The sequence below is a fragment of the Stegodyphus dumicola genome, chromosome 4 (assembly GCF_044657685.1).
Source record: "Stegodyphus dumicola isolate Sdum_Otavi_A_Nest chromosome 4, ASM4465768v1".
NCBI classification, from domain to species: Eukaryota; Metazoa; Arthropoda; class Arachnida; order Araneae; family Eresidae; genus Stegodyphus; species Stegodyphus dumicola.
In genome coordinates, this window is record NC_140771.1 from 97,747,248 (window position 1) to 97,773,892 (window position 26,645).

Genomic DNA, 26,645 nt, shown 5'->3' on the forward strand with positions numbered 1-26,645 from the left:
TATTACAATAACTGAGATTCGACCACGAGATAAAAGTTCGTTATTTGGATTTGGTCAGACAGTAATTAGGAAACCAGCATTGTCTCTTCTTGGAAGGTTTTTCTAAGTGAAACTGCCTTATATCTAAAAAATCGATACATCCACAAATTAAAAATAGTCATTAGCAAAACTTGCTAAATACGTAATACGGGGAAAACTACCGGTAATTAGTAACCATATCTTCTTAGCAACTGCAAGTTCGAAGAAACTCGTTCTGACTATTTTTTGCTTACAATTTTTGAAATTAGGTTTCATTACTTGAATTGCAAAGCATACGAGGATTATCTGCCTAAAATGAGTGATATCTGTGGAAACTGGCTCGTATTTAACTTACACATGGGAAAAATCATGGAACCCAACCAATCAATCCGCTCATCTGGTATCAAATTATTTTCAAACTTTCCAGTGTTCGGCGGTTTTAATCCCTCTGCCATTTAAAATGCATTTGGAATAGCATTTAAATCCAATCCGAGAATGGCATTGACTTATAAATCAAGAATTCAGTACCGAAAATGCTTGTATGTACCGAAAATGCTTCAGTACCGAAAATGAAAGATTCTAAGAAGTAATTTGTGGTACCACTATCTTCGCGAACAATAAGAGATAACCAGAATCAGTGTCACCATTGTTGTTCTTGCAGTATGTAAACTGTTTAACATGTTAAACATGAGAATAAAGTTATAAAAATGAGGAAATATCAATGTAATTTGCTTTGATTTCCTAATTACTCAAATTATGACCCATTTCAAACATTGTAGTACTTTTCCTACTACTGCAAGATTGTTGAGTACTCCTCTAAAAACGGTTTTTCAAACATTTTATTCATATATCTTTAGATAATATCATAACTTTGATTTTGTCGTTTTCTAGATACAGCTTTAGCGTTGGAAACATGATAGCCAAGCCAAATTCCGTAAAATTCAGTGAAGGTATGATTTCACGACTGGCTTTGATGGCAAGAATTGAAGAATTATTGTAGTTAAATGAGCCCGCATATTATTTCGCTTGAGAAAAATTTCATAAGTGCTAAACAAGGCTAGAAGAATAAATTGAGTACATTAGATGAAATTCAAAATACATTTATGACATTCTGCACTGCTGTCAGACCTTTCTGCATGAACTCTTTTCTTACTACATTTTGGTTATCAAAATCTTCAATCAAATTGTTTTCATTCGTGTTTTTTTTAAAATATCAACCAAACTTATTTCGGCAGTCAACAGCCCCTGAAAAACTTTCGAACGACTTCCGGGGATTAATCTGCATTGAAACAAGATATTAATGTGATATAATGTTCCTTATATCTCCTTCACATTTTTTGCAAAGTGCGATTTGTTACTATTTTTCAATGATAACAACTGAAAGCACACTAAAACTTTTGGGTGCGTATTTCGATACTTGCTTTCTGGAAGTTTTAGGAACACTACTGCAAAACGCTGAGTAATAAATCTTTTATACATAGCCTTATATAAATCATCTTCAGAGAGACACTCAAAATCAATGAACATTAAATTGGAGCTGCAATTCATGACAGAATATCTAATGTTTGTTTGAACTAACTCAAAATAAAAAACTAATGTGTACCGAAATGGGTTCAAATAAAGATTATCGATTTTCAGTTTGAGTTTGAACCTTTACTGAGTTGGTAAAACACCAGTTACGAGTGATTACAACCGCTGAATACTGGAAGTACAATCTAGTTCCGATCCCAGGCGAACAATCTGTTTGAATGTCGTAGGTTTGATCTTGTTGGATGTTTCTCCATGCATAACGTGAATACAAGTGTTTTTCCTTAGAAAGTCCTCCATGAAAGCATACCTATTTTTAGGCAAATAGTCTTCGTGTGCTTTGCCATGTATAAGAAACTAACAACTGAATATAATTAATTTTGGTTTCAGTTTTCGACTGATAATGCCGGTTTAAATATTATGTAAGTATTATAACTAATTATATTTATTTCAGATACTTAATCTTAACATATGCCTGCGCATTTCGTAATATCATTATGAACTTTCCCTGTGGCTGAGTGGTTACGACCACTGAAATATTGGGCGTTGGACCTGAGTTCAGTCTCACGCTAGCGGTCTGGCTGTATGATTGGTTTTCCTCTATATGTAAACACGAATACGAGCCAGTTTTCCTCAGAAAGTCCTTAATGAAGGCGTCTCTTCCCTTAGTCAGGTAGCTCTTGTGCCATATTCAAATAATCTAGCTAGCATTATTATACAAGAATGTTCTCCATCATTGAAAAATATGAAGGTTTTACCGACGCCAATTTAAGTTTATTTCCTCTTCGGAAACCGTGTTAACAAATCTATTGACTTCCATGTAGCAGTTATAAAATAGGATTTTAGAAAGTCATAACATCTTTCCCGAGTTAAATGAAGATTTCGTGCGAAAGAAATATCAATGTTTGTATGTGAAGTCTTTTTTTTTCCATACGTTCTCAAAGAATAAGAAAAATGTTAAAAAGCTCTATATTAATAACTATGCGGTAACTGAAAAAAAATGAATAAGCATGTAGAACATTTATTTCAACAAAATAAAATGCAAATTGTAATTATTCAAAGAAAAAATATCGGAAAATTTACCTCTTCTTTCGGAATACCTGATAGTTGAATTTCGCTCTTCTGCAGAAACTATTAGGATTATGACTAGGTAGAAGTAACTGCACCATAGACCCATCTGATCCTAAGAAAGAATAAACTTTAGTTTATGATTAAATTCCTTTTTCGATCTACTGGTACAGTAAATTAGGCTGATTTCAAAATTGGATTACACCAAATATCTCGGTCAAGCATTTCGTGCAAATAGCGTTTCACTTTCAGATTTGATCGTGGAATGACAAGTAGTACCAATGGAATAGATTCTAAAACATTATTTTGCATTATGAGGTCAAATGTCACACGCAAGCATGTTCCCATAGGAGTAATAATTTGGGAATAACATAGATATAAATTTTACTAAGAATGTTTTGTCTCTATTAAATTGCTGAAAGAAAAACTATAAAAATATCTTTCACATAAATACAACACTTCCAATCACAGAACAAAGATATTTGAAGAATCAACGCTATTATGTTTGAAATAAATAACTGTAGTTGCTATGATGATTTACCGAGGCACGAAATTAAGAATATAAAAGCGTACTATAAACTGTACTTATTTTTTTCTAAGCAAACAGTAAAATCCATAACCATGCATACAAAAAAGCATTTAATCCTTCGTATTTCTGCAGCTAGAATATGTGTGAAAAGACATAAAAATACAGATTTCTTTATATAAGTGTTATTGCTACCATTTTAGTAGATATCACCAGATTTTTCAGAATTGGCCAAACTCTGGCAACTATGCTCATAACAACCCTTCAATCAAGGAATGACGCCTTTCTCGTGTGCTTCACTTTTTTTTTTTTTTTTTTTGTTTGTGTGTGTGTGTGTATTCCAACGAGTTTTATAAACAAATCGTGATATTTTATGCCTCAATGTTGAAATCTGCACTTGTGGAAGAAACTGAGCTAAAATTTCTTCAGGAACACTGAATTTTGTCGCAAAACATCTACCGGGAACAAACGAGGAGATGAGTTCGGTAGACAGCCGCTGCTTGCCGAGGTTTGAGCAATGATTTTAAGCGAAAACAGATCGCTGTGTACTCGAAAAGAATATCGGAAAAAATACAGAATAATTTCAAAAAGAAAGTAAGTGTTTTATTTCGGCTAAAGTGCAGAATCGCGCACTCATTTGTTTTGAGTTTTTTACAAGAGTAAGAAGAATTGGATTTTTGTCAATTTTCTTTGACTTTTTAAGTGAAAATAGGTCGATGTGTACATGGATAAAGTCAAGGGAGTGCACAATGCCATTTTTGTGCAATTGTGGGATATTTGTTTAAGTGAAAATAGGCCGATGTGTACATGGATACTGAGTATATGCAATTCTTAAAAACGCGCCAAGCAGTGGGCGATTCTGCACTTTCCCCTTTTCTTTAGTATATCAAGTAATGCTTATTAAACATTAAAATTGTTCTTTTAAATTACTAAAAGTATGTTGACTTTTCACATATTGCTAATTACAATAATTATTGACACTTCAGCAATCTTTTTGAAAGTGGCCAAAACAATCAGCTTGCACCAGGTACTATGTTTATCCAATGGCCGTCACTTGCCCTTTCAGCACTGGCCACTCCTAAGGTCAGAAGGCGGCCATTTTATTGTGGGAGACACTTAATAGGCTGCAACCGTTGCCTACCATAAAGAGAAGAACAGTTAAAAACCATCCCTTTTCCAGGATTCGAACCCGTGACCTTAGGTACTGCCGTAGGCTTCCTAACCGCTATAGCATCTGGACGACTCAATAAGTAACTTTTATATCTTTTCATACGTAAAAAAAAATGTCAAACTGCGCCAAGGCGGTTTCGTTGCTGAATAAGTACCCATTTTATTTTATACATTGCATTACATCAGTCTCTCTGTATTTAAATCTGCAGTGAGAGTATTCTGCAAAATACACTTAGTGTTTTGAAAATATCTGTATTTCTCTAAGTAAAAATTATTTAAGAGAAGTAATATTATATTTGAAAATTGTTAATGAAACAACATAATTTGGTATTACGTAAAATTGTAAAAAATGGTAAAACTGTCTACTATCAAATCATCAAAGTTGGCGGATATCCCGCCATAGTGGCTCCACTAGTTCCCGTAGATTTCTAAAGGTACAGCATATTTATTGTAGTAGTAGTGCCTCTTTAGTGCCCCTTTATTTAATAAACCATCAGTATTTCATCCGCTTTGTTTTTCGCGTTGTAAAAGTACTTTTCGTCGATTTCTACTAGTTTGTTAAGCTGTCTGATTTTACCCTAAGCTCTATTTAGAACGCTATTAGTGAACATTCTGCAAGTAATTGTGTTTCGTAGACCTTTTCCAGCTGACTATATCGTGTTCATTAATAGACGTAATCTGATTACTTTGAAAATAAGCCACTACTTGTTGTTCTGTAGAAGGCACTTTCCATATTTTAATCCAATTCTCTCAAAATGGAAAATCAAAATACTGTAGTAATAGTTGATTTACAGTGGGTACAAAAAGTATTTGCACACATACATTTTTCTTCACAATTCATAAGAAAATGAATTAAGAAATACAAAAATTGGCATTTAAAACATAGAATAAGCTTATTCATTTAAATTAATTACAAAAAATATAATAATATTAATAAAAAATATTTTTGCAACAATATTAAAATATCTTATGTCAAAAACGTATTTGCACACTCAACTCAACTTTAGCAAATTTGAGTTTTTATGCTATAATTTGACAGTCATCCCGCAGTAAATAACATACGTAAGGCGACTATAAAAGGAGGTGTTGTAGAAACGTTATCAGTTGATTGTCGATTTCAAATTCTAATGGCAACTACGAAAACTGAATTGCCGATTTCGTTGCGAGAAAAAATTCTTTCTCTGCGTGAAAATGGCCTAAGTTATCGAAAAATAGGTAAAAAAAAAGTACATGTTTGCTTCTCTACTGTTCGGTATGTTATAAAACGTCATAAAGAAAGAGGATCTACATCAAATAATTTGCGTTCTGGATACTAAAAGAAACTTTCACTGCGAATGAAGTGAAAACTCATAAGAGAAGCATCGAAAAATCCATTTATTAGTGCAATTACTTTAGCCAATGATGTCACTTCAACATCTGGAGTTCAAAATCTGTGTCCAAAGTTTTCGAAATGTCCTGCACGATGCACACATTTATGGGAGATCTCCAAAGAAAAAACCTCTCATAACTAAACGAAATAGATTGAAGAGACTTGAATTCGCTAAGGACTATATCAATAAGCCAGTTGATTTCTGGAAAAATGTCATATTCACCGACGAGAGTAAATTCAATATCTTTAAATCAGATGGCAGAAAATTAGTTTGGAGAAAACCTTGTACTGCTTTTCATACCAAAAATATGTTACCTACAGTTAAACATGGAGGAGGTTCTGTTATTATTTGGGGGTGTATGGCTAGCAAAGGAGTTGGTACTTTGTGTTTCATTGATGGGAATATGACAGCTCGAACCTATATTGATGTGTTGCGAGATAACTTGCCACAAAGTGCAATAAAATTGGGTATCAGTAATTCGTACTATTTTCAGCAAGACTATGATCCCAAGCACACTGCCGGTATAACACGTATGTGGTTGCTTTATAATGTACCCAGAAAACATGTCACTCCACCACAATCACCAGACTTAAATCCTTTGGAATATTTATGAAATTCTTTGGATTTAAAAATGAGAAAAAGGAAGATTTCAAGCAAATCTGCCCTTATTGAAGAGTGATAGAATACTGACCCTTCTGTTACAGAAAATTTAATTAAATCAATGCCAGCAAGATTACAAGCAGTAATAGAATCTAAAGGAATGCATACTAAATATTATTTATTTGAAATTTGCTTATATATTTTATTTCTTTTGTATTCATGCAGGTGTGCAAATACTTTTTTGATACGAGATATTTTAATTTTTGTTACAAAAAAGCATTGTTATTTATATTATTGTAATTTTTCAGTTTGTTTTGGATGATTAAACTTATTCTGATTTGGCAATAACAATTTATTTATTTCTTAATGCTTCTTTTTATGAATTGCAAACAAAAATGTAGGTGTGCAAATACTTTTTCTACCCACTCTATATATCTTTGTATATAAAAGCAAAAGGTGGCTTTCGAAGACCATCTGGCGTTACATCATATGAAGGCGTAGATATTATGAGTGTATTGTAACGTCACTCTTATTCATAACTAGTGCTAATTTGCGCTGTTTGGGAAGAGTTCCACGGTCGATGGGATAATATGTATGTCGGTATCCAAAATTTCAAAGAACGCATTTTTCGTAACATTTACAATTCGAAACCTCATAAACATTTTAGAAGCTTCTGGCATCTTGTAATGAACATGGAAAGCGGAACACAACACTAAGTATTATTTGAGTTTTGAAATTATACGCAAATAATATTACACATATAAAAATAAACATCTTTCTGCACCTACAGAATATTTAAAAATTAAATTCAAATTCTACTGGATAATAACATTAGATTTAGGTGTTATGGATTATGTTACGTGATTTCCGGATTAAAGTTTTATTCCTTTGCTACTAACTTCATGCTGTTAAAGAACGGATCACAACCGCTGAACCCTGTAGGTTCTTTCCCGGTATGGGTAACTGCAAAAGTCTTGTTTGCATGAGTGTTTCCGCGGATTCTCTATGCATATCGTAACTATAAAATATATTTTTTAGAAAGAACGAACTTTTTGTCGGGGGGGGGAGAGGAATTGTGCGATAAGAAATTGCTTTTTTTTGTGTGGAATATGCGAAAAACTAAAACATTCATCTTCTTCATCAGAAATAAAATTAACTGCGTACAAATAGAAAATTTGGTAGTGCGTGAGGCATTAAATATACTGCTATGGTACTATATTTATCTTTTATGTGATTCTTAACAAAAATATTTCAAAATTTACGCTGATGTACAGCTATTAGGAATATGTAGAAATACACTGTATGCAAATACGCTGTTCTTCGTAAAAAAGGTTCCAGCGCCCAAGCAGTAAATATCGTTAAGAACTAGTAGCTCGAGCCAGCGAACTTGCTGGACTGCATGAGATGTTTCATGACTTCTGTCATATGTAAAGAGAATCCTAGTCAGTTTCCCTTAAAATCCTATGAATACGAGTTAGTTTCCCTTAAAATGTTCTCCAAAATGTCACTCCTTACCTTGGGCAGATAGCCATCGTGCACTTTGCCATTTTGAATAACCTAAGCTCAGAAAATCCTCCACGAAGGCAACTCTCCCCTTCAACAGATAAGCATCCCTTGAGTGATTTGCTCCTTAAGCATTTCGCAACTGCTTTACCATAATCATGATCTTTCAATCCATTCCCTAGCTCAAAAAAGCAAATTTATTTATTTATTTATTTACCAGGAAATGTTTGAGAAAATTTTAGACGAAGTCAATATAAAGATATATTTAATTTTTGGTTTTGCAAGTCCTAGTGTAGTTTAATATGCCCAGAAATAAGAGGCTTTTGGCGTTCATTTGGGATGCCTTAGAATCATAGCTGATAAAAATAATAAATCTGGTGATCAGGTATAACGAATCAATTTATTCAGTTTGATGAATATATTCCATACTTTGCAAAATAATTATATTTATTAATAACACCGCTCATATGATAAAAATGTGAGAAATCGTGCTAATAATCGTACTTCACCAGAACTTACCAATATACCAGGATTTATGAAATTTACCTTTATGAATAATCGCTAATGAAATTTAAGAGTTATGCCTAATTCTCAGTAAAAGAGAGACGTTCTGGAAATTTTGTTCATATTTATTATATTTACTTGGAAATTATGCGAAAATCGTAAGTAAGAAATTTAGTGAAATTTATTAAAGTTGCCAAGATGCTTGGGGGTTGCGCGTAATAACTGAAGATTTATATATATCACCGGATTAATCACTTGTACCGTAACATACGTACAGTGATGGACATATGCGAAGATACAGTATTTTCTCAGCAAATAAGGGAAAATGTTGTAAAATACATTATTTCTATTAAAATATAAATTAGTTATATAATCTTTAGAATACTGTAAGCATTAGTACAAAATGCTAAATCAAAATTCGGATAAATAAAGTGACAAAATTATGGTAGAACGTTTTAGCCGATCAAAATGAAGAACAAAAAGGGAAAGCACAGTGTTGAGTTTCATGGAAATTAAGTTATATTTCGTTATTCTTTACGTAGTAGTCAGTTTAGTATAAGACAAGTAATAGTTTTATTTGTCTGAGGTTAGGTTATTCAATTACGGCAAAGCCTCGAGCACTATCTGCCTAGGTTAGGAATGCCTTCGTGGAGGACTTTCCAAGGGAAACTGGCTCGTATACACGTTACCATATTGTAAAGATCAACCCACGTTACACATGGGGAAAACCACGAAAACACCCATGCAGCCAGCCCGTTCGCGGGACTCGAACCTCGGACCGAACTACCAGTGTTCAGCGCCTTTACCGCTCGGCCGCTGGTGGGCTTCCTTATTTGTCTGAAGTAGCGCTGAAAGTTTCAAAAGTTTCACTGTTTCTGCTTAAGTTCGTCAAAATTTTGAAATGGTTAATAAGTGTGTGTAAATAACGATTGAAAGAGAAAATAATCATCCATTTATATAATCAAAATAAATTTTTGAAAGAAATTTGTGAAATAATACGAGTCAATACACAATAAGAACTATGATAAAATTTTCAAATCGTCTAGTACTGTGGTAAATACACTAAAGAAGCAGCCGTCCAAAACAGCTGGCTCGTAGAGAAGAGAGAAAAGTTATGAATGTTGTTAAAATGAAACCACAAATTTCTTCAATTGCTGTTGCAACAGCATTCAAGGTAGCCTTTTAATAAAATAGTTCACCTGAAAACTATCTGCAGAATTCTTCTTCAGGCTATTTACAAATCTTGATTTATCAGAAGAAAAACATTATACGAGCAAAACTAATCGAATAGGTTGAATTGTTCTATTTGTTTCTGCAAGCACATTAATTTAGTTATCTTCATAGTATTCTAAGGATTTTAAAATTAATGTATATTTTGATATTGATTTCTGAAAGTTCTTTCCCCATTGTTTAAGAAAATGCAGTCACTTATGTCCATCACCGTATACGTGAAAAGCAACCTCAGCTATCTTTTATATTAAGCCTCTAAATGTATTCTCACTGAAAATTTTAAGACATCTTATTTTGGAAAAGCTCAAAATAATAACACATGTCAATATTCTGAAAAATATTTTAAGCTATATTTTTTAAATGCGAAGATGTTTAAGTGGAAATTTAAAGTGAAAATTATTTTATGCTTGACAGAATGACGGTTATTTGATTGGATAAAAAATCATTTTCCAAAGCCTCAGAAGCCTCAAATGAAGGTAATTTAGTTAGCTTCTTGTGCGGAATAATTCACAGTACACTTGTACCTCAAATTTGTGCACATAAATTCCGTGGTTTAAACTCGGAAGAAGACCGACTTTTGAAAGAATTCAGGCATTAGAACTGCTTAAAATGCGACTCTCGTACTTAGTTAATACTCGATTAAAAGCAGTTTATTCTTAATCATTACCTTCATTTCTCAAATTTAACATTTACTAATTGTTTCCGTTTATCTTAAATCATGGTAAAATACAGCATTTCGAAGCATTTTGGAAATATATATGTCAGTTTTAATTATGCATTTATTTCGAAAAGCAGTCAATCTAATTTATGTACAGGCGGGTGTTGTTTTGTTATAAAGTGTACGGAAGTAGCTTTAAGAATAGATGGAAAAGAATTCTCTTTAGAAAATTTCTGGCAAATTTATTCCTGCAGAAAGTTTACTGCTACTTCCTCCATTTCAAACAAAATAACCCAAGTGTATACTACAAAATTGAATTTAAGATAAAAAATAGCACGATTTGGGTATAAAAATTACAAAAATCTTTGAATACAACAAACAGAACGTATACAAATATTGCAATATTTTTTGTTGAAACTGAAGAATTACCATGCTCAATGTGGCTGTAACTAGAGTTTACACAGTGCTCAAACTTTTGGCTGCTTCTACAATGTGTTTGCTCTAATACGTAAGTTACTTATTTTCGTGAAACTTCTGGGCCAAACGTATTTCAGCAAATACCAATAGCTGGCATGCAAGTGAAATTGTGGGCTAGTCAGTGGCCGAAAATATAAGACGCTGAACATTAGTTGTTTACCAGGTCTTTTATTCGCGATAAACAAATTTCGCTATGTATAACGAAAATACAAGAAACTTTTGTGAAAATCCATCAAACAAGCTTTCTTCCTTTCAGACAGGTAACCTTAGTGTTCTTTGTCATAATCAAATAAATAAAAAATAATTCTCAGGGCTTGAGAATTTTTTAAATGATCTTGGACGAGATGAGATTTCACCTGAAGATGATATACCATTCTATAAAACACTTAACTAAATTGCCAAACTTAATCAAAGAATTATTTATCTATATCTTACGGAATTTGTAGAACTTTCAGCAGCAGTTACAGAATTGTTTTATATAACTGGTAATATGTAAAAAAAATCATGCTTTCCGATGCAAAATGTTTCAGTTAAAAGCGTTTGCATATCTTTGAAAATTTTATTTGAGCAAGATTTTCGTTGCCATAAAAATGACAGAGCGCTTGCTAATCTTGTTTGTTGCCCATAAAATGGTGAAATTTAAAGAGCTCAAGAAGCCGTATACTAAAGTTTTTCTTTGCTGATCTTAGTAACTTGGTTACTTTCAATGAACATAAAACGTAATTACATAAAATTATAAATCATTTCTATGAATAATCAATTACCTTACCTTAAAATGTTATGAAATAATAATTTTATTTACGTGTTTTTAAAGCATGATCTTATTTATTATTTCTAAAATTTCCATCATACCCGTTAACGTTTACACAAAAAAAATTAAATAAGTTATATGCGCATTTTATGATATTATATAAAACGATGCTTAATTTCAGAGTTATTAATGCTAAATATTTCAAGACAATTTTCAGTTCGATGCTTATGTATGGTATAAATATTTCTACAAAAATTACACTTCATGAATGGTAGTCTTTCAGTCTCAAAATAAGATACCGTAAATTTGTAAAAATGCTATTCCTTTCTATACAGAAAATACCTCATACTTGAAACTATTTGTTTAATAAATGTACGATAGGATATATAGGAAACAAATTACGCTAACCAAAATAGTAAACTAAAATAGTTGTTAATGTCTCTTACCCAGGAACTAAGGTGGTATAATCAAGCAATGTATTCAACAATTCCGCGGATTCGAAATGATAAAAAAATTACTACGTAACATATTTCAAAATCTTGTTATGCTATTATATTCATAGAAAATTTGAAACTTTTAAGCATTTTGTAATCAGAATCTTACATTGATCTTATTTTATCAGTACACTGGAAAATGCTTAAGTGGCATTTCTGTTTTAGTATGAAATTATTTACAAAAATTTCATTTGGAGACTATTTATTTATAAATATTTCTATTTACTATTTATTTATAAATTTATTTGCATTTATCTTAAAAAATTTCATTTTGCATTCATTATTCAAAACATCGATTCTAACAACGTGAATGAGGTTTATTTGTTCAGGAGTGTCTCCGTTGAGATATAACGCGATATCTAAAAAAACCTGTGCATTTAAATATTTCCTTGGATATTACATTAAGTTTTAATATTTGAATACTCATCAAAATATTTATCTAATTGTTTATTTATCATAAAGCTGACCTATGTCTGATGATGTTTTCTTATGCTAAAAATATATTATTATTTCTCATTCTTCAAACTTCTAATATTTCGATGCTTTGTTTGGAAAATTTAGTAATCTTTTACATATATGGCAGTTCTAAAATAACTTCATAAATTTGAAGCCTCTTACAAACATATTTATTCTGGAACAAGGATATGATAAAACAACTGTTACCAAAACTAGCTTTCTCAAACCTTATAAATAGTGCCTGTTAGTTTCATTAAGAAGTAATACATATTATAAATCAGAAATTCATAATATGTATTGAAATTCGTACCTTGAGAAGTGTGAGTTTTATCCATATGTACCCAAGTCTTCCATCTATCCTCAAACCAAATTTTTCAAGTTGTTTTCGCAGATGTTACACATGATAGAAAAATTCCTTGCACCTTCCATTGTAAAAATAAAGATTACATCAAATGCCATGAAAGATCCGATGGAATTCCTGGAGACATTTAGGACATACCAGTTCCACGACTAGTTCTTACTTCTTGAAAAGCAAAACATTTAAAGGTGGTTCTTCAAAATTGGCTATTTCAATTTGACCCAAGTAGCCTCCGATGTGGAACACCTCTTTGACGTCACGCTTTCTGAAGATTTTGCTGGATCCTTGGGTGTGTCGCGGATGTAGATGCTCCGCTGGACAAAGGGTCGAAAACGTAAAAGCTGTTTGTAGCAGAATGTGTTCGTGACATCGTTTTGCTTTCTTTTGTAGTTTCAAGAGAAGCCTTGTTCCGTGAGGAAAATTTCATTCACTTTGCAACGTGACATTACTGATGATACTTCTGTCATGTTGGCATTTTATCCCCATTTGGTGTATCAAAACTTAAAAGTCATTTGTGAAGAAATCTCGTTATTTTGTTTATCAAATTCTATTTTACGATGCAGTGCAAGCTTACATAAATAGTTCAATACATTGAAGTGCTGAGAACGAAGCGTTAATGTTTATGAAATATTTCATGTATAATTATTTTTTGCATGAGTTTCTTTTACATAAAATGGCTATGGTAAAAATTAACAGAAAGTTTATACTGAAAACCTATACAAAAGTTTAAATATTCTAAAATATTTTTTGTATTTAATTATTATTCCAACTATTTTCAGTTCTCTGATTCCTTAAATGAAAACAGATAGATCACTTTACATGGGAGAACAAAGCTTTTGTTCCATGCCTTCTCTTGGTTATTAAACATTTACTATTTTCATAAAAGTTTATGTATGATTAGGATTGCCGCCGTTCAGTTGTATTTTGCGCCAATGTTTACATTTCGCGCGAAGTGTCGCCACATCAGCAGAAAAATACCTTAAAATCACAGCGCAGAATTTAAAAACCATGTTGCAGTATATAAAAAGTCAAAAACTGTTTAGTCGAAATAACGACACTGCAAATTTTTTATCCCAAAGTATAAAATATTATTTCATTTGCTCAAGCAGTCAATAATCAACCGCTTTAAAATTATTAAAATCGTATAAATATGTGATTAAAATCATAAGGCTGAATATAAAAATCTAGAAAATCAAAATGACGATTTTGCACAACCATTTTCGTAAAATAAATGAGCAATATTGTTTAACTTAGACAAATCACTTGAAGATTCAGGTTTGCTTAGTATTTGAATAATACTACGTTTACTAGAACCAATATCTTAAGTATTCCTGTCTCAAGCGAAAGTTAATTTACTGCTTATAAAACGCATTTTGTTATCCACTAGATAGGTTGATATGGTCACTTAAAAAGTCAATCAACAAGATAAGTCTCAGCAGATTTGGCAATCACCTAACGGTTTTTATTAAAATATTTAAATATGAGAACCTTCTACGAAAACAATTCATCTAATTTTTATTAATAATACTTGGGCTAATTTGATTGTGGAAGTTTTTCCACCTCTGAGTTTTTAAACACTTTCGATATGTTCGAACGTTCTTTATTCTATGTTCGTTCGAACTTCTTTCGATATGTTCGCCAGCGACCGAGCGGTAGTCTCTAAACGATGGTAGCTTTTGAAACGAGTTCAAAGTCCCGCAGACTGGTTGCATCCAAGAGCATTTTCCTGGTTTTCCACATGTGTAACGTAGGTACGAGCCAGTTTCCCTTAGAAAGTACTCAGCGAAGGCATCCCTCCTCTCCTTAGGCAGACACACTCGAGTTGCTTTGCTTTACTTGATTAACCTAATCAACTAAACTAAATCCTTCGAGATATTGATAGGTTTTTAATGAACAGATTTAATATACCGACAAAATAACAAATGAGGTTTGTGAGGGAATGTTCGTTGCAAGCCTTGTGAGCAAATAATTAATAAATACAAATTTAAAACCATGCCTTGAATATTTAAGATTTTTGTTTATTAAATAAAAGACAAAGTTTAAACTTGGCAGTAATTTATGATAAAAAACAGCAAATTTTCCATTATGATTGATTATGCATTGTTAATTTTAATAGCTTTTAGAAATAAACGATTTTATGTTCTAAAAATAAAACTTTAAAAGGATTAATTTTTAATTTAGTATGAAAATCGTAATTTGGTAGCTTAAAATTGATTGAACCGAACGGCTCAACATTGACTGAGTGGTTAAGACCGCTGAGTACTTGTAGTTCGACCTTGCGTGGGTTGAAACCCAGATGAAGAAGTGGCTGCATGTTTGTTTTGGGGGTTTACTCATGTTTAACGTCAATTACAGTAAGTTTCTTTATATAAAATTCTTTACAAAGGTATCCCTCCTTTTAGGTAGATAGCCCACGGGGCTTTGTCATATTCAAATAGCCTAACTGAATACGAACATTAGATTACTGTATTTTATTAATCTTGTAATTTTTATATTTTAAAATATTTTGTTAGCTTTTTGTAACTTAAGTTTTCTTTCGTTTACATGATTCATTTTTTAAACTGAAACCTGGCTCTATGGCCAATCTTTTACTAGATATTTAATCCTGCTATTTTTTAAGCTTAATTCTAATAATTATAATTTTAAGCTATAATTCTTTATAATGACCGTAATTAGATATGATTCTGTACCTTTTCCTCAATACCTTTTCCTCTTTCTTTGAGTTACCTCAGTCTGATGTCTTTTCTTACACTCCTTAATATTTGAGTGTCTCAGAGTTCAAGTAAAGACTTTTAATTTTATCCATTTTTTCATTACGTTGCTTAACTTTTGATCTTGGGTTCAACAGCAGAAGTTGTAGAGTTATGGAAACAATTCTTTCTGTTGTTTCAGTTGTTTTGCGTTCCAGAGAACGCAAAATTTCTGTACTGCCAAAATAGGAAGTATCCCATATGAACACCAAAGCAACAATAGACAATTAGATAATACTTATTTTAAAGTGAGTAAACTTCCGTAATAATGTAAAAAATTAAGCCTAATTGAATGAAAATGATGCTTCAACTTGTGCTATCCACGGCCGCCAGTGGTTTATATATACCTCAATGAAAATGATGTCACAATTTCATAGTACATAGTTTCGGAGACCGTTGACATAAACTGCAGCAAACTAAAATTTTATTATGTGCTATCAAGAAACTTTTATTATCTTCAATCAATCTAATTATGGTCATATTTTTATTACTAAATTAATCTGTAAAATACTATTAAAATATTGATGCTAGTATTAATTCCGAATCGTTGAAGTCATCTTTACTATGAAGTTTCTGGGAAATAGAAAATCTTGAAATGAAATTGCGTTTTGCGATGTTAAGAATTTCGTTCTCGAGATGAAGCACACTAGTTATATTGTATTTTTTTTTCATTATGGTATTAATAAATAAAAAGCTGTTTCTCTTAGGAGTATTTCATGACGTCATTCGTTCAACAAAACTGAAAAAATAAATATTGCATGCAATGTCATCGCGATAGAGCTGCTTTCAGATTTACTCTTTTATTTTCAAGTATTATTTTTATTAGTCCTTCGTCAGAATCTGTTTACTTCGTTGTTTAATAACTCAGTATGACAAATCTGTAACTGGAAATGTAAGCATTGATTAATAACTCAGAAATGACTGATTTACCCAGAATGAGTCAAAATATCATAAAATATTTTTTTTTACATTTTTAAAACTAATAAATATTTTTAATGTTAGTTCCTTACATATGTATGACAGTTATATTTTGTTAGCTTTATTCAAGTGATATGATAATGATTAAATATTTTTTTGTTTCATTTAACATTTTGTTCAACAGCAGCCTAGCGGATAAAGTCGCTGAATACAGGTTATTTGACCAAGATTTTTAAAATGTCAGCTAACGGGCTGGCCGTTTGAGTGTCTCCGTTGCTTTTCCTATGTGTGAAATAAAAGTGGCTAGTTTTTTGTAGAAAGTGTACAAGAAGTTGGATAGCTCCAGTATATTTTGCAGTAATTCATGTAATCTAATCCAGTCATTTAATGCTTCAACAATTAATAAAGTAGAATATTATACAAATTGAGTACATTATGTAAAATTAAATAATGATACTTTTATAAAAATTCTCAGCAGAAATGTTTAATGTACTTAAAATAATTTCTGCCGTAATATTAATCGGGTAATAAAACGATAATTTTATCGGTTTTTTATGAGCAAAATTTTAATTTTCCACATAATACATCATTATCATTATACTTTTAGTATTTATATTCTTAAGAGTAGACAGGCGGCTTCCTATTTAATTAATTATTTAAGAACTCACTTTTACATTTACTACTAAAAGCAACTGGATTATAAGTAATTACATTTTCTTGATGTTTCAATTTGAACCCTTTCCTAGAAGGAAATTATTAATGAAAATCTAAAGCAGAAAAAAGTCGCCAAAAGAGAGCAAGCACGAAAACTGGAGGTACATTTTTTTTCTTCTTTTCTTTTTCTTAAACAGCCAATGCTTTTTATAAAAATATTCTTTAGAAATAATTTTTAACGTTACACTCGAGGTGCTTATTAAAGAAATTATTCAGAAATATGGAATTTTTTGTCTGCTTCGTAAGGCGAGACGACCAAGCGCGAGAAGAAAGTCCATCTGAAGAATGTGTTCAAAAGCGTTCAGTCTCGTTCTTTAGATAAAGCCGAGTTCAATTAAACTGGCTTCTTTCTTCGAAATTAAGATATCATTCTCAGAAAAAGACCATTCAACGAATCTTTTTAAACATGAAATTTACTTACCCCGTATTGAAAAATGAAATTACTACGATATAATTTGTTTACTTATTTAAAACTCCATCTAAGCAGCTGCCATTTTTTTTTTTTTTAATCCATGTTTCACAAAATTTTCAAAATAAGTGTAGAACATATTTTCTCTCCATAACATATTAATATTGTAAGCGCAAATTGCTATCCTTACATTAATTATTATAATAATAAAAAAATATAAAATATTATCACTTCTCTTATCTCTTTCTTTACATTGGCAAAATTTCGGCATAATAAAACAAATAACGAAAAAACACAAAATAGAATGATTTATATATCAGTACTTGGACTGCTTATAGTAGCTACAATGAATGACAATTTTTGTGAGTTTGTCCTGAAATTTTGTCATTAACAAAGACTTGGGGCCCAGCAGCGGCCGATAATGCGGCTTGAACACTTAGTAGCTCAACCTGGCTTGGAACTTACACGAACAAGCTGAGTGCTCCGCTCTTTCTTTTTTTTTTTTTTTTTTTTTTTTTCTTACCATGTAACGTGAATAAATGTAATGAATTTTCTTTCGAAATTCGTACGGTAATTCATCTTTTCTTTAAGAATGTACCTTTCATATACTCTGCATAGTCAAAGGAATTTTAAAAAAATGCTTTGTGATTAAAATTTCCTACAATTAGTTATTGTAAGTAGTATTTCGTTTCAAAGCACATTTTAGTTAACGTCTCAAAACTTCAGAGTTGTATATTACACTGAGATTTCAAGGTTTCAGGTTCCGCTGGTCGCCGCGATTAACATACTAAATGCATTCGTTTTCCAGCTGTCTTGATGTGCTTGTCTGAGTGGGCGCCTGAAGTAGAGTGGTTACTTGGTCAATGAGTCCAGGAGGACAGCTAGGATGGATGGAGGGTGAGTAATTGGTGCACAAAAACAGTCTTATAACAGTCCCTAATCGCTATGAGACTCCAAGGTCGCCGTCAGTACTTTTGAAATATCTTTATCTGCTCCATTCGTATGCATTAAGTATCCCCAGAAGGTTTAAATTTTGTTGCGGCTTTATTTATTATCTTAAGAAACACAACGATGCGCAAAATGTGAAGTGTTCAGTTATACTTTTCTCAAGGGTGAGAGTATAAATATAAACGTAATTCTAAAAAATTAATTATTTTAAATATAAATTTAATTTCTTACCAGATAACCCTTAATGACAAATTTATTCACATTTCTTTAAAAGGAAGCTAGGTTTTACTCTCTGAACGATTATGGAAAATATTTTTGACAATACAAATCTTCAGTCTTCTTCAATCATATTCGTGATAATTTAGTTCAAAAGCCGAAGGTTCCTGGGAACAGACATCAGAGTTCTGAGAAACGACTTGGGGAATGTTGACCTCACCTAATTTTTTTTCATAAAATCCAATAATGTTTCCAGGCCTGAAAGAATATTCTTTAGATGTTAGAAATAAGGTGCTACAAAAATATGCTTCCTGAAATATTTTATCGTGGTCTAAATTAATGTAAATGATAGGTTAATGTATAAGTTGATTGACATTAAGCACATGAGGATTATTTTCTGTAGTCACGTATTAGCCCTTCGACCGTGGAAAATGGCGGAAATCCACCCAAAATTGCGCTAATCATTCCTGCGGAATTCTGAAGGAACTGACACCTGTTTATTTAACATATAATAAGTATTCGATTCCTTTGTTTTTCGCTTTTCGTAAAAATACTTTTTTCGATTTCTATTATTTTGTTAGGCCCTCTGATTTACGAGAAGCTCTAACAGAAGCAGATAGTGTACAAACTTGCCGCAGGTAATTTTTCCAGTGTGTTATTGTTTTGTCAACAATATTTAGCTGACCATATCTTAACCGTACATACTCTTTTTATGATAGAATCACATAACTTTGAAAATGATCCACTACTTGCTGTTTGGTAGAAGGCAGGTCCTAAGTTTTAATCATATTGATTTTAAATGCAACAAATGTACAATAATAATAGTTATTTTATATCCTTTTTCATAAACACAAAATGTGGCTTACCGAGAACCAGTTGGGGTTACATCAAACGAAAGAGCGGGATATTATGAGTTTGTTGTTATTTCATGCTTATCTATAACTGGCCTACATCAGGTTACTTGATAATAGTGGACGGGGTAATATGTAAGTATCTTATTTTCTTTAAAAATTCTAAAGAATGCTTCCGCAAACTGCTTCAGAAATATTTGGTAAGAGACAATAAATATTTACTTCAGAAATTTCAAACATTTTCAGCAACAGAAGTCAGATTCTAGTAAAGGTTTGAGTGGTAGTTTTTGAATAAATGCGCCTTTTAAGTAAGGGCTCTGTTTAGAAAGCCGTATTTTAAAATATACTATTTAATATGTTAATTATTTTGTATATTTTTGTATAATTTTATTTTTTAATCACCGAATAATTATTATTGCATTTCTTCGACCTTAAAATCCAGATAAATTGGTGGCATGAGTAAATAGATTAAAAGTCAAAGATGTTTTATGTTATCAATAGAAGTTTCTTTCTTACTGTTTTTCCCCTTTTGAAATGAGAACACTAAAATACATTTGAGTATTAGTATTTAGTAACTGAATTTTGCAAAAACTTGTGTAGGAAGTTGGCCTAAAAATTCCAAGCAAAAGCAATGTTTATTTTATAGCTTCTGAACATTAACGTAGTGTACGATATACAATGGGTAAAAAAAGTATTTGCACACCTACATTTTTGTTTGCAATTCATAAAAAGAAGCATTAAGAAATCAAAAAATTGGTATTGCCAAATCAGAATAAGTTTAATCATCCAAAACAAACAGAAAAATTACAATAATATAAATAACAATGCTTTTTTGTAACAAAATTAAAATATCTCGTATCAAAAAAGTATTTGCACACATGCATGAATACAAAAGAAATAAAATATATAAGCAAATTTCAAATAAATAATATTTAGTATGCATGCCTTTAGCATCTATTACTGCTTGTAATCTTGTTGGCATTGATTTAATAAAATTTTCTGTAACAGTAGGCTCAGTATTCGGTCACCCTTCAATAAGGGCTTGTTTAAGGGCAGATTTGCTTGAAATCTTCCTTTTTCTTATTTTTAAATCCAAAGAATTCCACAGATTTTCCAAAGGATTTAAGTCTGGTGATTGTGGTGGAGCGGTAAGTTTTCTGGGTACATTATAAAGCAACCACATACGTGTTATACCGGCAGTGTGCTTGGGATCATAGTCTTGCTGAAAATAGTACGAATTACTGATACCCAATTTTATTGCACTTTGTGGCAAGTTATCTCGCAACACATCAATATAGGTTCGAGCTGTCATATTCCCATCAATGAAACACAAAGTACCAACTCCTTTGCTAGCCATACACCCCCAAATAATAACAGAACCTCCTCCATGTTTAACTGTAGGTAACATATTTTTGGTATGAAAAGCAGTACAAGGTTTTCTCCAAACTAATTTTCTGCCATCTGATTTAAAGATATTGAATTTACTCTCGTCGGTGAATATGACATTTTTCCAGAAATCAACTGGCTTATTGATATAGTCCTTAGCGAATTCAAGTCTCTTCAATCTATTTCGTTTAGTTATGAGAGGTTTTTTCTTTGGAGATCTCCCATAAATGTGTGCATCGTGCAGGACATTTCGAATACTTTGGGCACAGATTTGAACTCCAGATGTTGAAGCGACATCATTGGCTAAAGTAATTGCACTAACAAATGGATTTTTTATGCTTCTCTTATGATTTTTCGCTTCATTCGCCGTGAAAGTTTCTTTGGGCGTCCACAGCGCAAGTTATTTGATGTAGATCCTCTTTCTTTATAACATACCAAATAGTAGAGAAGCAAACATTTACTTTTTTTACCTATTTCTTGATAACTTAGGCCATTTTCACGTAGAGAAAAAAATTTTTCTCGCAATGAAATCGGCAATCAACTGATAACGTTTCGACAACACCTCCTTTTATAGTCGTCTTACATATGTTATTTACTGCGGGATGACTGTCAAATAATAGCATAAAATGCAAATTTGCTAGAGTTGAGTTGAGTGTGCAAATACGTTTTTTGACATAAGCTATTTTAATATTGTCGAAAAAAAATTTTTTATTAATATTATTGTAGTTTTTGTAATTAATTTAAACGAATAAGCTTATTATATTTTTTAAATGCCAATTTTTGTATTTCTTAATGCATTTTCTTATAAATTGTGAACAAAAATGTATGTGTGCAAATACTTTTTGTACCCACTGTACGTATACGATTGTGATTTCTTTTATTGCACAGCCATGCCTTTCCTTCCTTGTATGAAGAAAAGGAAGTATTGTAAACACGAAAAATTCTGGAGTGTCGTATTTCAAAGAAAATACCAATTTTGACCGCTATCGAATACAATTTAACGATGTTTTTGCGTGACATCTGTACATAAGAACAGAATAAAGGCCTGTTTTCCCCAAACGAATTATAAAACTGATTTAAATTGGATTCAGAAGAGTCTTCTTTGACGTCTCTACATACGTACGTACGTATCTCGTACGTTCGTATGTAACTCAAAAACGAGTAGCCTCAAAGCATTGAAATGTTGTATACAGGACTACTGTAATATGCAGTTGTGAACCTCCCTGTTTGGTTGCAATTGGCCGCACCAAATATATATATGTATAAAGAAACATAATAATAGGCTAAAGATTTAAAACAAAATTTTTAACTCGCCATGCGCTATAGTTGCAGGATTATATATGTCCAATATGTTACTCGGATCCGTGAGCTCATTTTTTTTTATTCTTATGTATTGGTAAGTTGCGCATTTTTTGCTTTAAAATGATTGAATTATGTAGGTCTTATCTTCCGGTTAAGGTTTTTATGCGTTTAGTTAATATGCATGAGGTAGTAGTAGAATTATTAACGATTTGAAAGTTGTTTAAAGGCGACTAAGCCTAATTTTTGTTTACCATGGCAGCCTTATTTATTTACAGTTGAAACTTGGCAGTATAGTGAATTCAGTTTCTGCATCTTCAGTGTCTTTTTGCCGAATGGGACCAAAATTACTATCATATTTGTGCATTGAAAACTCTGCCTTGTTTCCTTCTGGCCGAATTGCTTGTTTTTGAGTAGGAACTCTTAATTTTAGTTGCAATTATTTTTTATTATTTTAACTATATTTGGTGTTTTATTTTTTTCCATATTTTCCAAATTTTAATGAAGATATTTTGAGGTTTTATGTACTTTTGCCTTTTCGCGAACTGATAACAGAATTAATTGAATGAGAAATATATCTCTAATGAAATTCGAGGAAATAAGTGCTTCGTATTACCAGCAAATAATGTCGCCAGTCTGTCTTGAACAAAGGCAGAATGTTTACGAGTAGCGCATGCGCATTAGGTATGAGGTTCTGAGTCGTCTGTGTATAATTTTTTTTTTTTTTTTTTTTTTTTGTTTAATATCTTTTATACATCATTTTACATTTATTATAGTTTTTGTATAGAGCATGTGACAACGATTAGATAATTCTTCGGATAACATAATTTTTGTGCACTCTGAGTTATAAACTGAATGAGATATAACGCTGTTAAGTGAACCTAGCGCCAGTGTGGCTATGGTAAATAAATCTAGGGAATTTTAAAGAGTATATTTATTCTGTTGTAGTTTATGCACTTTAATTCAATTCAATAAGTTTAAATGAAATGCAGGAAAAATTGCGTATAGTTCGATATTCCGTACAAGGAAGTCATGTGGTGTACACATCAGATTTTTTTGCAAGATCACCAAAAAATTTTCTACAAGTGTGTAGAAATCTGACAGCGAAATCTATGCTATTAAACTATCTAAACTATCTTTGCGTTTTAATGTATACAATTTTAGAACAAGTAATGCAAAAATCACTGCACATTAAGCGCTGAAGAAAATCCAAATTCAAACCTGCATGAATGCAAATGTGGGTCAGCTTATGAAATAAATACATCATCAGATAAAGAGAACTGTCAATCATTCTACTCATCTAATCTTGAAAGGATAGTGGTCATTAAGGCTGCAATACGTGTTACAAGGTGAGAAGTGACCCGTGACTGTTGTATTACTGCCTTTCTTTCCTTCGTATCCCTGATTAGAAATAAATCGGGCCATTTCCAGAATACTATAAAAGAACACGTGCACGAGAGATGGATAGGATACTTTGTTCACAGAAGAAAATACAGAATAATAATTAAAAACTAGCAACTCATGCGGAAGTCCTTCTGTAACTTCTGAAAGTGTTAATGGAATGTCCTCGCTCTGAGATATCGTTATTTTTATGCGCGAGAAACTTGAAAGAAATGAAGAAATCACTTATAACGCAAACATTAAAATAAACAGATTATATAATTTTGAGAACGTAATAGTCTCCAGAATAATAAACCTGAGAATATTCGTGTATAACTTAAGCATTGTTTTACAAACTGAAATTGAAGAAAAAAGGTAGTAAGATATATATTTTACTACCGCACTCGTATATTAATATACCCTGACTAATACTGACTGATATGTATTTGACTGGCATCAATTTTAAAACACTTTCTCAAAATACTGGGTAGTTTACTTTTTAAAGAAACTGATCGCTCTATAGTGTAGTAGAAAATTAATTGTAAAACAAGTTGTATAACTAAATTTTAGATAAAATGAGTAATATTGGGATGCCAAAAAATTTAATTTCAGTTTTTTTGGTGTGAAATACGACTCAAATTTCCTAATGAAACTCAACCAAGTGCAATTTCAGGTAATTGTTCTTACTGAAATTTTTATCATTTAAGAAGTTTTATAAATTTTTAAATAACTAGTAATATGGCGGTGAAAGGTCAGGTCTAGATGAGGGATGCGATATAATTTTTCAACCAAGCTCCTGTAATTTCGTACGTTTTGCTAAACATGTGTGTGACCTCGCATTGTCGTGGTGGAATACGATTCTTTTGCGATTTGCCGATTTAGGGGTTTTCTCTTTCATCGCTTCCATTTTTTTCATAAGTTGTTGGCAGTAAACATTTTAGTACGATTCCTTGGAAGCAGCTCAAAATATTCACCACCTCTATAATCCCACTAAATTGACAGCATGTGCTTTTTCTGATACAGTTTAGCTTTCGATATTATTTGCGCTAATTCATCATCTTTGACCATGCTCTTTTTCGATTAATGTTATTAACATTGTAGACTGTCAGGTTTTCATCACCAATAATAATTCGTTTCAAAAATGCTTTGGATTACGTTTGAAATGTGTATCGCAAATACTGATTGATTATGTTAAATGAATTTCTTTCTATTCATTCTGAACCCAAATATCGAGCTTCTTAACGAGTCCAAAATATCTTATGCAATTTTTACTCGTTGCATGTGATACTTTTAACCTTTTTTTGTAATCTATCGCGCAGTTATGTGAGGATTCAATTTAATTTTGTCATCATCAACTTCAGAAGGTCGGCCAGAATACTGGTCATCTTCAAGTGAAAATTATTCCAGAAGGAAAATTTTTAAATCAACTATGATCATGCGTTCTATTAGTCAATCAACATCATAAATTTCACGTATGTCTTTGTGAGCCTCAACCGCATTCTTGCCTTTATGAAAATAAAAGAGTAAAATATGCCGGAAATGTTTACTTTTGCATCCCATGTTAAAACTGATAGAAAAGCGTATAGTGGTAAACAAAAATACTCGAAATTATTTTCTATAGCAGCCTAAAAGTATCAGTTGCTAAATCTCAAAAGGAAAAAAATATACAAGATCCTAAAAGTATCAGTTGCTAAATCTGAAAAGGAAAAAATATATATATAAGATTGAAAGAAGAGTTAACGAAACAAACATAACACTCCCTAATTGTGCGAACCAAAATTACTTTTTTGCGAATCCAATGTTAATAAATCTTTAGATTTTCTAACCACCATGTATTAAATATTTCGATAAAACGAATTGCATCTACTTTCTCTTTTTATTAAGTAACATAGTTTCTATTGCAATATCAACTATAGATCTGAGATAATTTTAATTTGGTGAAAGAGATTTGGAAAAAAAATTGGATTTGAAATTGCGATAAATAAATGTAATCTCAACATTCCTTCTTTTGAGATGTTGATTATTTATGTATTTTTAAATGAATACACAGTATTTGCTAGTGAATAATTCTTCTTTGGCGAACTTTTACAATGAAATCCAATGAATTAGAATTATAACATTATACCAGTATCCTGTTATGCTGCCTAATTTCTGCGCATGTGAGTATGCTGCTTTATGATGTTTATAGTTGTAAATGTTGAATTCTTTAAGACTCATGTCACAGATCTCAGTTAGTTACTACTTAGTTAGAAGAATATTCCATTGAGTTCTTCCTGCTGAAATAACCATAAAGAAGCTCGCATATAAATTCCATTGAATACCTGAATGCAATTCAGAGACTCTAGAAATGTATGTGTAATTATGTCATCCACCACAGCGTCCTTACGAGAGAAAGGGAAATTCTAGAATATGAATGGCAGGCCATACGTCTGGAATACTTCCGTAGACCGACTGAATCCATGCTTCGTCGTATGACAGCGCTTATCAAGAACAAAAGATCAGAAACTAATTATTAATCAGATAGCCCAATTTCAATTTCACGTTAAAGAAGAAAGAATTTCCATGAACACTAGAAGAACCAAATGAGAATTTTGCACAGTTTTATATCTGTCAGTATGTGCGATTCACTGATATCATTTTCAAGATCAACTGCATTTCCCAAACTGATGTTTGAATTAAGATGCCCCAAACAATTTTTTAATTTCGTAATTAATAGTTGCAAAATATCAGTATTACACCTTTAAGTATTAAGCAGACAAAGTGTCTTGTGCTTGATTCCTCTTCTTACGAAATGATTTTTAAATGTTCCGACTTCTATTTTCCGCTTTTAACATTGTATATCATTTGCGTTATGGAAGTTTGTATGCAGCCTATTATTATATCTGACTTAGAAAACTTAGCGACTGAAAGCATCCGAAATTCTGTTGGTGAGTTGTTATTGCTTTTTGTGATGTTCTGTAATTTGAGGAATGAGCATTGTACCGAAATAATTTTATGGAATTTGTAAGAATATTCATTGGATGATGGTTCGATGGCTGACAAATGTGTAACTTTGGATCAAGTT

General features: G+C 31.7%; 1 protein-coding gene across 3 annotated transcripts in view; it reads right to left on the reverse strand.

The window, feature by feature from the left end:
* The window catches only part of LOC118188135 (uncharacterized), a 238,969-nt gene extending 225,926 nt beyond the window's left edge, over positions 1-13,043 (reverse strand). For all 3 annotated transcript variants that reach the window (XM_085815248.1, XM_085815247.1, XM_085815245.1), the window contains exons 1-2: positions 12,663-13,043; positions 2,629-2,728 (exon numbers count right to left, since the gene is read on the reverse strand). In XM_085815248.1, the coding sequence (XP_085671374.1) occupies positions 2,629-2,722 (94 nt within the window). In that variant the 5' untranslated portion in view covers positions 2,723-2,728; positions 12,663-13,043. The remainder of the gene's footprint in view (positions 1-2,628; positions 2,729-12,662) is intronic.
* Between the last annotated feature and the right edge of the window lie 13,602 nt (positions 13,044-26,645).